Source organism: Rutilus rutilus (genome assembly GCF_951802725.1).
Source record: "Rutilus rutilus genome assembly, chromosome: 19".
NCBI lineage: Eukaryota > Metazoa > Chordata > Actinopteri > Cypriniformes > Leuciscidae > Rutilus > Rutilus rutilus.
This window is the reverse complement of record NC_140232.1, coordinates 32821466-32835934: the sequence shown is the minus strand read 5'-3', so window position 1 is coordinate 32835934 and position 14469 is coordinate 32821466. Positions and strand designations below refer to the sequence as shown.

General features: G+C 37.5%; 2 protein-coding genes across 5 annotated transcripts in view; both read left to right on the top strand.

Moving 5' to 3' along the window:
* Positions 1-5326, top strand: part of pxnb (paxillin b) — a 35679-nt gene extending 30353 nt beyond the window's left edge. For 2 of the 4 annotated variants that reach the window (XM_084390093.1, XM_084390094.1), the window contains exons 7-11: positions 1713-1859; positions 2591-2764; positions 3079-3160; positions 3237-3385; positions 4544-5326. In XM_084390093.1, coding sequence (XP_084246219.1) covers positions 1713-1859; positions 2591-2764; positions 3079-3160; positions 3237-3385; positions 4544-4810 — 819 coding nt within the window. In that variant the 3' untranslated portion in view covers positions 4811-5326. Of the gene's footprint in view, positions 1-116; positions 384-545; positions 975-1712; positions 1860-2590; positions 2765-3078; positions 3161-3236; positions 3386-4543 lie in introns of all 4 variants that reach the window. The other 2 variants (XM_084390091.1, XM_084390092.1) reach the window with 2 other exon arrangements.
* Positions 5327-7387: 2061 nt separating this feature from the next.
* The window catches only part of gcn1 (GCN1 activator of EIF2AK4), a 54040-nt gene continuing 46958 nt past the window's right edge, over positions 7388-14469 (top strand). Inside the window, exons 1-9 of the mRNA XM_084388601.1 lie at positions 7388-7449; positions 8296-8404; positions 9989-10052; positions 11071-11202; positions 11293-11401; positions 12167-12265; positions 12808-12942; positions 14187-14255; positions 14342-14450. Coding sequence (XP_084244727.1) covers positions 7432-7449; positions 8296-8404; positions 9989-10052; positions 11071-11202; positions 11293-11401; positions 12167-12265; positions 12808-12942; positions 14187-14255; positions 14342-14450 — 844 coding nt within the window. The 5' untranslated portion in view covers positions 7388-7431. The remainder of the gene's footprint in view (positions 7450-8295; positions 8405-9988; positions 10053-11070; positions 11203-11292; positions 11402-12166; positions 12266-12807; positions 12943-14186; positions 14256-14341; positions 14451-14469) is intronic.

The window sequence follows — 14469 nt, the reverse complement described above, 5'->3', positions numbered from 1 at the left end:
TGGATCGCATCTGAATGCTTCCCTAGATCCCTGCTTGTTGTGATTGGTTTCTTTTGGAAATAAGCACCAATTCTCACAAGGCTTGTGGCATCTCAAGAAGTTTACTGCTGTCTCAGATCAAATCAGTGATTAGACGCACCAAGGAGATTCAAAATGTCCACCCTATGTACCGAGATGGCCTGATACGTAGGAAGATGGGTCCCCTCATTTTCCACAAGAGCAACTCCCAGGACCGGCTCATTGAGGAACTGCAAGGAAAGCTGGGAATAGCCCGTAAAGATCGTCCAAAAAAGCAGCAGCCGGACGACTGGCTCACAGAAGGCGTCATCGTCATGTCCAACCCCAAACGCTCACGGGAAGACCACAACAAAGAGGTGGATAAGGTAGACGGGAAGAATTTGCGCATTCAGAAAATTCTATTTCCATTAAATTCCTTTTGCTTAATTGCTTTAAAGATTCTCTTTAATCACCTGCTTCTTTCTTCCTCATTCCTACTTTCCATCTCTTCCTCTCTCTTCTTCCGTCTGATTGGTGTCTTCCTCTAGATAATCATACCTCCTGAGTCTCCTCTTCCTCAGAGGAAGGTGATCATACCTCCCCAATCTCCCCCTATCCCTCGCCCCCCTCCCCCTGCTGAGGAACCAAAGCGCCCCACTCCGGTCAAATTAGCTCCTGCTCCCATGCCTCCTCCACCACCACCCGCCCCCTCCCCACCACCTGCACCCTCCCCAGCACCTGCAACCATCCCCCCTCCGATAGATCCTACACCTCCTCCCCAGCCAACTCCACCTCCCGTTCCACCCAAGCCCCCGACCCCTGAACCTGTGGAACTTCTAGCTCCCTCCCCAAAACCCAATCCCACACCCGCACCCCTGCCCACACCCACCCCGCCACCTGCCTCTGTCACCCTGCCCAAAGTGCTGGCGTCAGTGGGCTGCCAGACGGAGTACGACCCTCTCTTCCCTCCGTTGCAGGTGCAGACGTGCTGTCATTGACTAAGCTTCTGTCTTACTGTCCTCTCCTAGAAAAATCACAAAACTTTAATGGATTTGTGATTTGTAAATTGAATGTTGTATGCTTGAGGGCTTGGAGAGATATGTATGTCTTTTGAAAATGTAAAAATGCAGAAAGTTTAGTGTGATGGGTAGGTTTAGGGGTCGAGTTAGTGTAAAGGGACAGAATATACAGTTTAGACAGTATAAAAACCAATACGCCTATGGAGAGTCCCCACAAAGATAGCGAACCAGATTTGTGTGTGTGTGTGTGTGTGTGTGTGTGTGTGCGCATCCCTCAGTCTTTTGTCCTGGTCATAAATATTAGATGCACATCAGCAGGAGTTTGGACAAAGCATTGGTCTGACAATAATTTGATTGGATTTCAATTCTTTACTAAATTATGCTGTCAGTGTCATAAAATTTTAAATACATTCACAATTCGTTGTTTTGGGATAATTTTGGGTTTGGGGGTTGTCATTACTACAATAAGTACATAGTATGTTCATGCGAAACAGGACTGTAAAATAAAGTGCTATTATATTATCATAGTAATTAGGGCCAGAGCACCGATGGTGTGAGGACCCTATTGGAATTGCTCCGTTTATTATTATATATATATATAATGCCTCAATGTTTTTTTTTAAGGTTTAGGTGCTTAAAAAGCTCCCTGTGTTTTGAAGACTTTTTCTTTTGATTCTTTGTCCTATCTATCTGTAGATCATGGCCCAGGGCAAGGGTCCACACGGACAGGTTAATAAACTAGACAACATGCTGGGCAGTCTTCAGTCTGACCTCCACAAGCTGGGAGTGCAGACGGTTGCTAAAGGAGTGTGTGGTGCCTGCTGCAAACCCATTGTGGGCCAGGTGAGAGATGCACAAACTTTTTTCTACCAATTCTGACTTTTTATCAGAATTGTGTGGTATAAAGTCACAATTATGAGTTATAAAGTTAGAACTGCGTGATATAAAGTCGCAATTGCATGTTATAAAGTCAGAATTGTGAGATATAAATTGCGATTCTGACTTTTTTTCTCACAATTGCATGTTTATATCTTGCAATTCTGACTTTATAACACACAATTGGGAGATATAAAGTCAGAATTGCTTGATATAAAGTCGCAATTCCGTGTTATAAAGTCAGAATTGTGAGATATAAATTGCGATTCTGACTTTTTTTCTCACAATTGCATGTTTATATCTCGCAATTCTGACTTTATAACACAATTGGGAGATATAAAGTCAGAATTGCTTGATATAAAGTCGCAATTGCGTGTTATAAAGTCAGAATTGTGAGATATAAACTTGCAGTTCTGACTTTTTTTTCTCACAATTGCATGTTTATATCTCGCAATTCTGACTTTATAACACGCAATCTGGAGATATAAAGTCGCAATTGCATGTTATGAAGTCAGAGTTGTGAGATATATACTTTTTTCTCACAATTGCACGTTTATATCTCGCAATTCTGACTTTAAAACACGCATTTGGGAGATATAAAGTCAGATTTGCATGATATAAAGTCGCAATTGCGTGTGTCTAGTTAGAAAGAGTAGGTCACATCTAAACAAAGGTTGTGTGTGTGTGTTTCTGTACAGGTAGTTACTGCCATGGGGCGCACATGGCATCCAGAGCATTTTGTGTGTACACACTGCCAGGAGGAGATTGGTTCCAGAAACTTCTTTGAGAGGGAAGGACAGCCATACTGCGAGAGAGATTACCACCATTTATTCTCTCCGCGCTGCTACTACTGTAACGGACCCATACTGGATGTGAGAACCAATTTTGTAACTTCATTGATTGATTAATTAGATTTTTCAGTGTGAACAGCAAAAAAAGCACATAAAATCTAATGCTTAAGTGAGGGTTATTACCCAGTTAGAGTCATTACTACAATAAGTACATAGTATGTTCATGCGAAACAGGCCTGTAAAATAAAGTGCTACTATATTATTATAGTAATTATATTTTTTTATAGAAATTAGTTCCTGTGGTAATTGACAGCCTGCTACAGATGTTAACACTAAACATTAACCCCCCCCCCCCCCCCCCCCCCCCCATATGTGTTAATTTTCTCACCTCACAGAAAGTGGTAACGGCGCTGGACCGGACGTGGCATCCTGAACACTTTTTCTGTGCCCAGTGTGGGGCGTTCTTTGGTCCTGAAGGCGAGTACACACATAGCCCAATTTCTTTGTTTTTTTATTATTGCACACTTCTTATAAATCCATCTTTGTTCTTCAGGCTTTCATGAGAAGGATGGGAAGGCGTACTGTCGTAAAGACTACTTTGACCTCTTCGCTCCTAAATGTGGCGGCTGTGCTCGTGCCATCCTGGAGAACTACATCTCTGCCCTGAGCTCGCTCTGGCATCCAGAGTGCTTTGTGTGCAGGGTGAGTGTAACATAATGACGAATATTCATTTTTGGTTGGTTTGTTGCTTTGGTTTTGGAAATACACTACCAGTTAAAAGTTTCGAGTGATTACAATTTTTATAGAGAAGTCTCTTCTGCTCACCAAGGCTGCATTTATTTGATTAAAAATACAGTAAAAACAGAAATATTGTGAAATATTATTACAATTTAAAAGAACTGTTTTCTATTTGAATATATTTTAAAATGTAATTTATTCCTGTGATCAAAGCTGCATTTTCAGCATCATTACTCCAGTCTTCAGTGTCACATGATCCTTCAGAAATCATTCTAATATGATGATTTGCTGCTCAAGAAACATTTATGATTATTATCAATGTTGAACTGCTTAAAATTCAATCAAAGTGGCAGTAAAGACATTTATAATGTTACCAAAGATTTATTTCCCTTTCAAATAAATGCTGTTCTTTTGAACTTTCTAGTCATCAAAGAATCCTGAAATAAATGTATCATGCACAGCACAACTGTTTTCAACATTAATAATAATCATAAATGTTTCTTGAGCAGCAAACCATCATATTAGAATGATTTCTGAAGGATCATGTGACACTGAAGACTGGAGTAATGATGCTGAAAATTCAGCTTTGATCACAGGAAATTACAGTTATTTAAAAAACAGTTATTTAATAATATTTCACAATATTACTGTGTTTTTGATCAAATAAATGCAGCCTTTTTTTTTTTTTTTTTTGAATGTTCAAAATTACAGAATTCAATATCAAGTTTTTGACACATTTCTTTTACACATTTTGTAAGTATAATTTGAAACAACAATAATTTAAATAAAAAGGAGAAAATATGTTAAATTCATTTAGCAGAGATATAGATCTTTGGGCTTTTTGATTTTTTTGACTCTAAATACATTTTGAAGGCTGCTTTAAAATGAGCAAACTTGTTTTTTGAGTTACTCCATTTAGTTTGATGAATATAACATTTTCCTAATAACAAAAACAAATCGATAACATATATTTTTCTTTTGGAAAAGTCATATTCATCAAATAAATGCAGCCTTGGTGAGCAGAAGAGTCTTCTTTCAGCAAACAGTAATAAATCGTAATTATTCTGCACATCTGTAAGTCAGTGCTTTAATGAGTAATGTTGTGTTTTGTGTGTGTTTCAGGAGTGCTTCACACCCTTCATCAACGGCAGTTTCTTCGAGCACGACGGTCAGCCCTACTGTGAGGTCCATTATCACTCGCGCCGCGGGTCGCTGTGTTCCGGCTGTCAGAAACCCATCACGGGCCGCTGCATCACCGCCATGGGAAAGAAGTTTCACCCCGAGCATTTTGTCTGTGCCTTCTGCCTGAAGCAGCTCAACAAGGGCACCTTTAAAGAGCAGAACGACAAGCCTTACTGCCAGGGCTGCTTCATCAAGCTGTTCAGCTAGAGAGTGTGTGTGTGTATGATTTAGTGTAAAGTTTGCCTGTTGTGTGTGTGTGTATGTGTCGTTCAGGTTTATGTGTCTGACTCTCGACATCCCTACATGACGTTGCTGGTCAGGTTGAAAAGATGGTGAAGTGATGCATGCTCTCAAAAGCCAGGTTGTTTTTAGAGGGTATTAGAGGAAAGTTCAGGATATGTTTGAACTGGTGTGTTTTTTTCTGAGAAAGTGTGTGAAAAATGTCTTCCGCTCACTGGTTGAGCTGCAGGGAAACTGTTTGATGAAGAGAACGGTTCTGGAGGGATGATGGGAAATTAAAGTTTGAGATAAACAAACAACAACAACTGGAAATCAACCGAATAACCAACTTGAGCCAATAGTTGCTGGGTGAATTTCATGAACACATATCCAGGTCATATATCAGCCCCAAACCAAAAGAAAAAAAAAAGAAATGACATTTTGCGGTAAAAACATTTTAGGACTATTAAGAACTTTTTTGTATTGTGCCATTTATTTTCTGAGAAAAAAAAAAAATTCCATCCAAATTCTCATTATTGTGATGCAATAATGTCTATTATAATACAAAAATCTGTCCAATAACAATATTTTTATTATTATTTTAAATTTGAATAAACTAAACTTATAATGCCATTGTGTATAAGTTCTTATAGTTGTTTATAGTCCTAAAATAGGCTTCATTTTCTTTTAAGCGAAATATAATCTAATGTTATTTATTGCTAATTCTTTGTATTTTGGAGTGAAATATGACCCGGACGTGTTCCTTTATCCGGTTATGAAAACGTCTATTTGCTGCATTTGCGTCATTTTAACATTGAATTCCACCTCGACGAATTGCTACTTTTAGTGCCTTGTTTTGTATTACAAATTTGACTGATTTTAAAAGACTTTTAAACTATATACTAAACATGTAGTTTTGCATACAAGAAGATATAACATGACATTTCTAATCTGTGTTGAAGTTGTATTTTATTAAAGGAATATATGGGGTTAAATACAACTTAATCTTTATGGACAACAGAAAATCATTTCTGCTCGTCCTTCGGTTTGTTAAATCAAAGGAAAAATGTATTTACAGACAGTTTTGAAAGTAGTTAACTATATGATCCATTATAAATATATATATATATATAATGAACCCATAATATTCCTTTGAATGCACCAGTCACATGAACTCTTGGGAAATGTTTTGTAATAATAAATGACTGTATAGGTTTTTATTCACAAAACTATTACTACACAACCACTGATGATTCTAATCATCCTAGAAATCAAAGATGTGATATTGTTCATCTAAATAGCTGTGACAATATTGTGCAATTTTCAACCCTTGAGTACAGTATATGATCTGATCGGAAATGAATATCCGATATTGTCTTGCTCATTCTCAGAGACTATTCTAGGCAATATTGTAACTGCTGTATCATGATATTGTGATATTATAGTATATTATAATCCTTTTTTTTTTTTTTTTCTCTCTCTTTCATTTTTGCATGGAAGTCTTAAGTGTCTTTCAATAATTTTAAAGGGCAAGTTTTGAAAACTTGCTTTGAGGTTTCAGATGGGTGAACTGATGAACACTTTCTTGTATTTGAAGAAACATGTTGTCACTGGAATAGAAGTGATTTTTGCGATCAAGAGTATTAAATCTATATCTGCGGTCCCTGATATCTGTTGTAATGGTGCGGCTTTCTGGATGCCTGATTGCAAATATGATTTATTGGATGCATTGGCCGTATATGCCAGCAAGTGTTTATTATATCATGAAAGCTTTTATATGACCCGATGTGCCAGAGATCTGTTCACGTGATTCAGTCTCAGAACACTACTTTGAAAGTAGAGCTTTATTAAATTCACTTTTCTTTGATAACTCAATTGTAATAATCCGTCCTGTCTTTTGCAGTTCGTTTTGCTCCTAATCGCTTTGTGCCAAAAGAACGTGCGGTGGAAGTCTAGGGATCATATGATGTCCTTATCTGTTTTAATCACACATTTACACTGGTCGAATGTTGTGCCTTTTGTTTATTTTGAGATTTTCTATCATATAAATCGATCTGACGCTTTTCTATTTCTGTTCATGAGTGTTTTAGTATCACTTTACAAATTTGATCATATACCCAATGTGAAAACAGCTATGCATATTTTTTTTCTCTCCTGTAACACTGTCACATTTTGTTCTGTGAGTATCGGTTACTGTTTCAATTCATGCAATTATATGCAAATAAATCTGGTGTTTTAATGCACTGAATATTTTCCTCTCGATGTTGATTTTTTTTATTATTATTAAAATACTAGCAATGTTGCCTTGACATTTGTATGCTCTATAAATCCTCACGTCTTTTTGACCATGGGTGTAGGTTTTTTGTTTGCTAGGTTTTTTTTTTTTTTTTATGTTTATTGATTAAAAAAAACTATAAAATAAATAGACCGCTTTTAATAAAATTAAGAGAAAAAGTTTTAGACCCCATTTAGAATCTTTGACCAGTGGCGCCCTCTAGAGGCGCTATGCGGAAATTACAAACTCAAGCCCTGAGAAGCACGTGGCTCTTGAGGACGGTAATGACTCCGGAAGTGACGTCTTAAATCCTTTCCAGATCGAGGCCGGCAAGATGGCGGCGGACACGCAGGTTGGTGTGATTCGAACCGCTGCTGCATGATCATTAAAACACAAACTTTTCTTCTGCATCTCACCACTTTCTTATGAGTTTTCACATAAAGATGACATGTGATCTGCGAGCGCGTGATGTTCAGACACACCAGAAAGCGCTGTGCACGCGCGCTAGTGCATGAATGTTCATTAATAACGACAAACTGAGCATTATCGATGGCTGAATTGCATAATAACCACATTTAGTATTATTCTACTGTAATGTGAGAGAGATTGAGACTCTTGTAAGTGTGTAACTCACTTAAATGTGTATCTGCTGATCTCAAACACGCATTCACTTCAGTTTTCATTAAGAAAGTGCTAGAAGTACCATGTTTTGTGGACCTGGTATCATGGTAAAAACCTGTTTTTTGAACATATAACACTGTATTATCATGATGATCTTCAAAATGCAGTGTAACTATACTGTGGTACACAAAAAAAGCTGGCCAAACAATCACCTGTACCACGGTAATCATACATTTCGTCTAAACTACTTATGTAAAATTATAATAAATTAATATTCTGTCAGTATATGATGCTTTCTAAATCGTCGTCATTTTTATTGTGTTGTTTTATAACAGCGATGACTAATATGATGTCATCTCCGAGCTTTAACATAGTAACAATAAACGTAGTGATAAGTAATGCAGTGGAAACAATGTTTACCATGACAAGCTTTTGTAAGTTGTGTTTAAGATGGTAGAAACAGACCCAGATTTAAAATATAACTCCAATACATGATACACGATTATGATGTAATATGATATACGTGTTTTTATTTAGATCAGCTGTGCTCTGATGGCTGTTGTTTGTGTGTTTGTAGGGGCAGGTTTCAGACACACTGAAGAGATTCGCTGTGAAAGTCACTTCATCCAGCATTAAAGAGCGCAAGGAAATTCTTGGAGAATTGAAGGAATGTGTAAAAGGAAAGGGTGAGTTGATCTAGTACTGAATCAGATTAAAAGAATAACATGATTTTTCAGTTGCGGTCAAGCTCAAAAAGTCACATAAAAACACTGATGAAGCTTCACAACAGTTGTCCGTACCACTCGTACACTAAGGTCCTACAAAAGTTTGGGGTCAGCAATATTTTAGTTTGTTGTCTGAATGTTTTTGAAAGAGGTCTCTTATGCTCATCAAATACTGTAAAAACTGCAATACTGTGAAATAGCCTAATTTTGCATTTTATAATAAAAGTTTTCTATGTGAATATATAGTAAAATGCAATTTATTCCTGTGATCAAAGCTGAATTTTCAGCATCATTACACATTAAAGAACGCTAAAAAGACGTCACGCAGCACGCTATCATACAGAAGACATTAAAGTAAGCGATTATGCATTTATTTATAGAGCGATTTGCCGTCGAAGCCAGAGAAATTAAGCGCAGGCAATATAAAATATGTATTCTGACACATCACTGTCCTTCCGCTGAATACCTTTCACAACTGTTTTGATAATGTCGGGTATGGAAAATATATATATATATAACCTTTATTTAAATTGGAGTCCTGTATAACACAATTTTCAACCATGAGCTGAAAACAATACATTATGTAACTTAAAAGTACAATACAGATTTACACAAAGTTTACAAAATATTTACATAGAAAAAGAAACAAATGCAATGAGTTTAAAATATATAAACAAACGAAATAAGGACTAAAAGTCGAGATTTACCTACCATTAATTAAAACAAGTGCTCATGTCCGTCAGCATGTCAGATATTCTATTTTAAGGAAATTAGCGCACCAATCTTAAGCCTAGACTGGAGTTCGTTCCAGGACGAAGGGCCATAGTAAGACAGACTCCTCTTTCCTGCTTCTGTCCTCAATCTTTTAAGTGACTCCCATTAGTGCAGAATTGTGATGAATGTGGATCTAGAGTGACGTAAAAGTCGCATGAATTCCTATATGACTGTTCAGACTGCGGTCGCCTTGCAAAACATCCGTCCTGTATCGGATTTCGGACCACATGTGGAAGTGGCACAAATCGGAATCGAAAAGATCAGATTTCATGTGGTTTGTGCTGTTCACACTGTCATGAGAAACACAGATCTGAGCCACATTTGAGCGAAACATTCAGATTTACCTGCAGTCTGAACGTAGCCTAATATGCTGATTTGCTGATCAAGAAACATTTCTGATTATTATCAATGTTAAAAAAAAGTTGCTTCATATTTCTGTGGAAACCTTGATACGTTTTATTTTTTTGGATTATTTGATCAATCAAAAGCTCAGTTGAACAGCATTTATTTGAAACGGAAATCATTTGTAACATTATAAATGTCTTTTGTCACTTTTTGTTCAATTTAATGTGCCCTTGCTGAATAAAAGTATTAGTTTCATTCAAAAACATAAAAAAAAAATTCAACAGAAGTGTATGTTAACATTTACACATGCACATATTCCGATGTTTCGGTCATAAAAGTTTGGAATGACGTGAGAGTGAGAAAATGACAGATTTTTGTCTGAACTGTTTGAAGTCTGTAATGTTTGTGGTTAAATTCTCTTTTCAGACCTTCCTGAGCCGGCCATCAAAGGACTGTGCAAACTCTTCTATCTCACCCTGCACAGATACAGGTGTGTGTGTGTGTGTGTGTGTGTGTGTGCGTGTGTGTTTGAGCGATCTCTTCATCTCTTCCATCTTTTAGAAGCTACGGACCATCAAATTCGATCATCCTCGCAACGGACCCTCATCAGAAATTTTAAGGCAGCTAGAGATACATGTTCATGTATAAAGGCCCAATTTATTTAAATCTAAATTGTAGACTATACCAATTTAAAGTATTATTTGGAAAATATTTTTAAGTTTGCTTTCTACTCACTACAGTACTCTTTTCATGTTATTTTAATTTATGTATTATTTATTTATTTTAATTCAAACTTTACTGTTCACAAATCAAATTTGTAATATTTATTTATTTTAAACACATTATTATTGTTTACATATATAATTTATAATAATCTAATTTGTAATATTTTTTTATTTAAATTTTTTTAGTATAAAAATATAATTTTTAACAATTTATTTAAATTTTTAATTTAACTATTTATTTAATTTATCATTTGAACCTTTTTTATTTATTTAAAAAAACAAACATTTTAAAAAAAAAATCTCTAAACTCTTCCACAAACCTCCTTGGACCCCCCTTTATTAATGAGACCATATTATGCCCTTTTACAAAGTCTTGATATTGTTTTTGGACTGTACTAGAATAGATTTTCATGCATGAATGTTCAAAAAACACATTATTCTCCTCATATTCTCCATTGTTGCAGCTCGTCTCTTCCCAGTCTGTCAGTAACACTCTGTTTAGTTCCTGTCTCTATGAAGCCCCTCCTTCTGAAAAGCACACTGTCCTCTGATTGGTCGCCTGGAGCAGTGTGTTGTGATTGGTCGAGTGCTTTGAGTGTGTTTGGGAAATGCCCCGCCCCTTACCATAACCGCCAGTTTCAACACACTACTAACTAACTCAACCAGGCCCCGCCCCTTTATTCTGCGTATGAATTATTTAAATAAGGGAATATTGTGACGTATACTCTTTAAAACATGCGAGAGTGTTCTTCTGATGACGGTGGATTTGATTTGTCTTCTCAGGGATGCCGCATCTCGGCGAGCTTTGCTCTCGGTCATCGAAGTGCTCATCCAATCACAGCCTGATGCCATTGCGAGCAACCTCCCCCCCGGTCTGCTCAGCTGCGGGGTGGTCAGCAGGGGCGTGATGCCTGGGTGAGTGACTGCACAAATCTTATCGTTATCAGATGCAGATTTTCCCGAGCTACGATCTATATATACGATATATTGTCAAAAATCCCCCAGGAAGAGCACAGCGTCAGGAGCCTGCTGCGCCCTGCCATGGACCTGTTTGATCGTTCGGACTGTGTTTCCCACTGCAGACAAGAGAGAAGGTGCCAACTGGAAGAAACTGGTCAGTTGCATTTATGTCTTTATTAAAGGGGTGGTATAATGCCCTTTTCACAAGATGTAAAATAAATCTCTGATGTCCCCAGAGTGTGTGTGTGAAGTTTTAGCTCAAAATACCCCACAGATATTTTTATATAGCATGTTAAAATTGTCACTTTTTGAGGGTGAGCAAAAACGCACTGTTTTTGTGTCCATCCCTTTAAATACAAATGAGCTGCTGCTCCCGGCACAGGGGGCGGAGCTTCAAGAGCTTTTGTCCCGAAATTTTCAAAAACCTTTAGCCTTTTAAGATGGAGAGACTCAAGAAGTGACAACATGTAGACAACATTTCTGATTGGTTAGTTGATGAATTTATGTAGCTTATGTGTCATTGATTAGCATATTCTGTCATTAAAACCTATAAATCTTGTTCCGGGGGGCGGGGTTTATGTAAATTTTATGGTTGGTGATGCAACTAACCCGGGCAGAAGCTCGTGTAGTCTCTACCAGCCGTTTGTTGTAGTCCTTAAAAAGCGATTTCTTTAAAAGCAAATATCTCCCTTTGCTTTGAACTTTGAGCGTTGTAACTTTGCAGATGTTGTTTATGCTCAAACAGCAACATTACACACTAGCCTAACTAAAGTTAGAAAAGTCAAATCATAATCAACCACCCCTTTAATCATAGCTTAGTTTAGCCATAGTTCTAAACCTGTATGGCTTTCTTTTTATGTAATGTTTTTGAGATCTCTACATGCAATCCATCCAATCATATTCTCTCTTTTCCTATCAGGTTGAGGTTCAGAGTTTGCTGCTGGCTGAGGCAGTGGGCGGAGCCTCTGGGAACGCACTCAAGTCAATCAGCAAACGCTTTAACAAGCTGTGGAAGGAGGTAACGCTAAATTAATTCAGTCTGATGTCTCATACAGTGTCGTTTAAAAATGTAGTCTCGGTAAGATTTATTTGATAAAAATACTGTAATCTTGTGAAATATTATTGCAGTTTAAAATAACTGTTTCATATTTAAATACTTGTAAATGTAATTTATTCCTGTGATCAAAGCTGAATTTTCAGCATCATTACTCCAGTCTTCAGTCACATGATCCTTTAAAAAACATTCTAATATGTAATATGGTACATATTTATCATATCTAATATGCTGATTTGATGCTCAAGAAACATTTCTGATTATTTTCAATGTTTAAAACAGTTGTGCTGCTTCATATTTTTGAGGAGCTGTGATGCATTTTTTTTTTTTTGGGGATGCTTCGATGAATAGAAAGTTAAAAAACAACAGCGTTTATTTGAAATGAAATCTTTTGTAAATGTGTTTACTGTCTTTTTTGATCAGTTTAATGCATCCTTTCTGCATCAACATATATAAAGTGCAGCCTTTAGTTTTATATTTATGAACTTTGTCTTTGTCTTGTGCAGACCCCGGGTCTGGTGGATCAGTACATGAGCACTCTGCTGAGTCTGGATCAGAGCTGTGTGTCTGTGCCTCTGCTGGGACTGTGTGTGGACTTCTGCACTGCGCAGAAAGACATCGCCACCATCAACAAACACAAGGTGATAAACTCAACCTCTCCCACGCTTCACATGCCATCAGCTTCTGTTTCAGTGTTGTTTCAGCATTTATTCATATTTTGATTTAGCTTTTATTGTGATATGTTGAGTATTAATTTTAGTTTAATTTAGTTAAATGCTTTTAAAAGTGCTTTTGTCATTTTTATGAATCTTTTTTTTTTTTTTTATAGATAAATTTGGCTTTTATTTATTTTAGTTTTAGTAATTTTAGAACTTACACTTCAATCATGACAACTCACAAAATAGTTTTAGTATGTTATTGAATATGGGAATGTTAATATATTTGGTCTTGGCGGACTCGATCTGCTGCTGTTGATTCCTGCTGCAGCGCAAGTGTGGCCGTTTCACACGGAGATTCCGGAAAATACACGGATAATGTGTTGCGGGATTTGTCCCGGGATCGTTTGATTTTGGTTCATTCACACTGCCAGTGATTTTCCGGGATCTGTGAGTGCGTTCAGCTTCACACACACCCCGTAAAGATCCCGTAAAGACACGTGACGTCGGGATGTGTTGTAGAAAGGCCAGTCTAATCTTCCGCTACCGCTCTTTCCATTGTTGTCGTGCACTTGTGGATTATTTTACGCAGCGTCTTAAGTTTACTAATGATCTGTGCTTTCGATTTCGAGAAACCATGCTCAAGCATTTTCCCGATTTTTCCCAGATGCGGTCGTGCACTAACGCATCGCCGACCGTTCCACAAAGCTGGCGAACGCTCTCAGCTTCAGCGCGGATAGTAAGGAGCATATCTGTACCGTTTTGACTTCTTTGCTTACTGTTTTGCTATTATTCTTGTGCACTGACTCGTTCACTAAGTTGAACAGCCAATCAGATTTCTCTCTCTTACCGACGGCGATTCAACATGTCGAATCGGCCCAAAAAAAGCCGATTTCCAATTTAAGCCGACTGTGTGGAACCGTGCGGAACACACTGAGAAAACTTAGTCGGCCGACGCACAAAAAGGCTTGGTGTGTGCAGGGCTTAAATGTTGAGCAGCAAGCTCATTGGCTGCATGCGGTAATGATGCGGTTGCTCTCAGATTGCATGTAAAGGTCCTATCAACCTGCGCCCTCTAGAGTTTCATGACGGAACTTGATTTTTATTTCAGTCAGTAGCCAAGGCATCATTTTAAAAGTTTGTTTTATTTTTTATTTTATTTAATTTGACAAAAACTATTTTTAATAATTGTATTTTTATTTAACAATATCAACACTGTTCTGTTTTAGGCGGCTCTCTTGGACCTGTACATGAAGACGGTCCTCATGAGTAAGACCAGACCGCATCCGCACATACTGGTGAGAATCTGTGTCGTGACCTTGTTGAGTCAATACTCTTTGCAGTGTCGAGATCATAAAACCTAAAGCTGAATGTGTGTTTTCAGGAGAAGAGCGCCTCGATGCTTCGTCACATGTCTCACTCTGAGTTTAAGGAGCAACTGCTGCCCACGTTACAGAAAGCTCTGCTGCGCAGCCCGGAGAACTCCATTCAGAGTGAGTGAGACGCTACGGT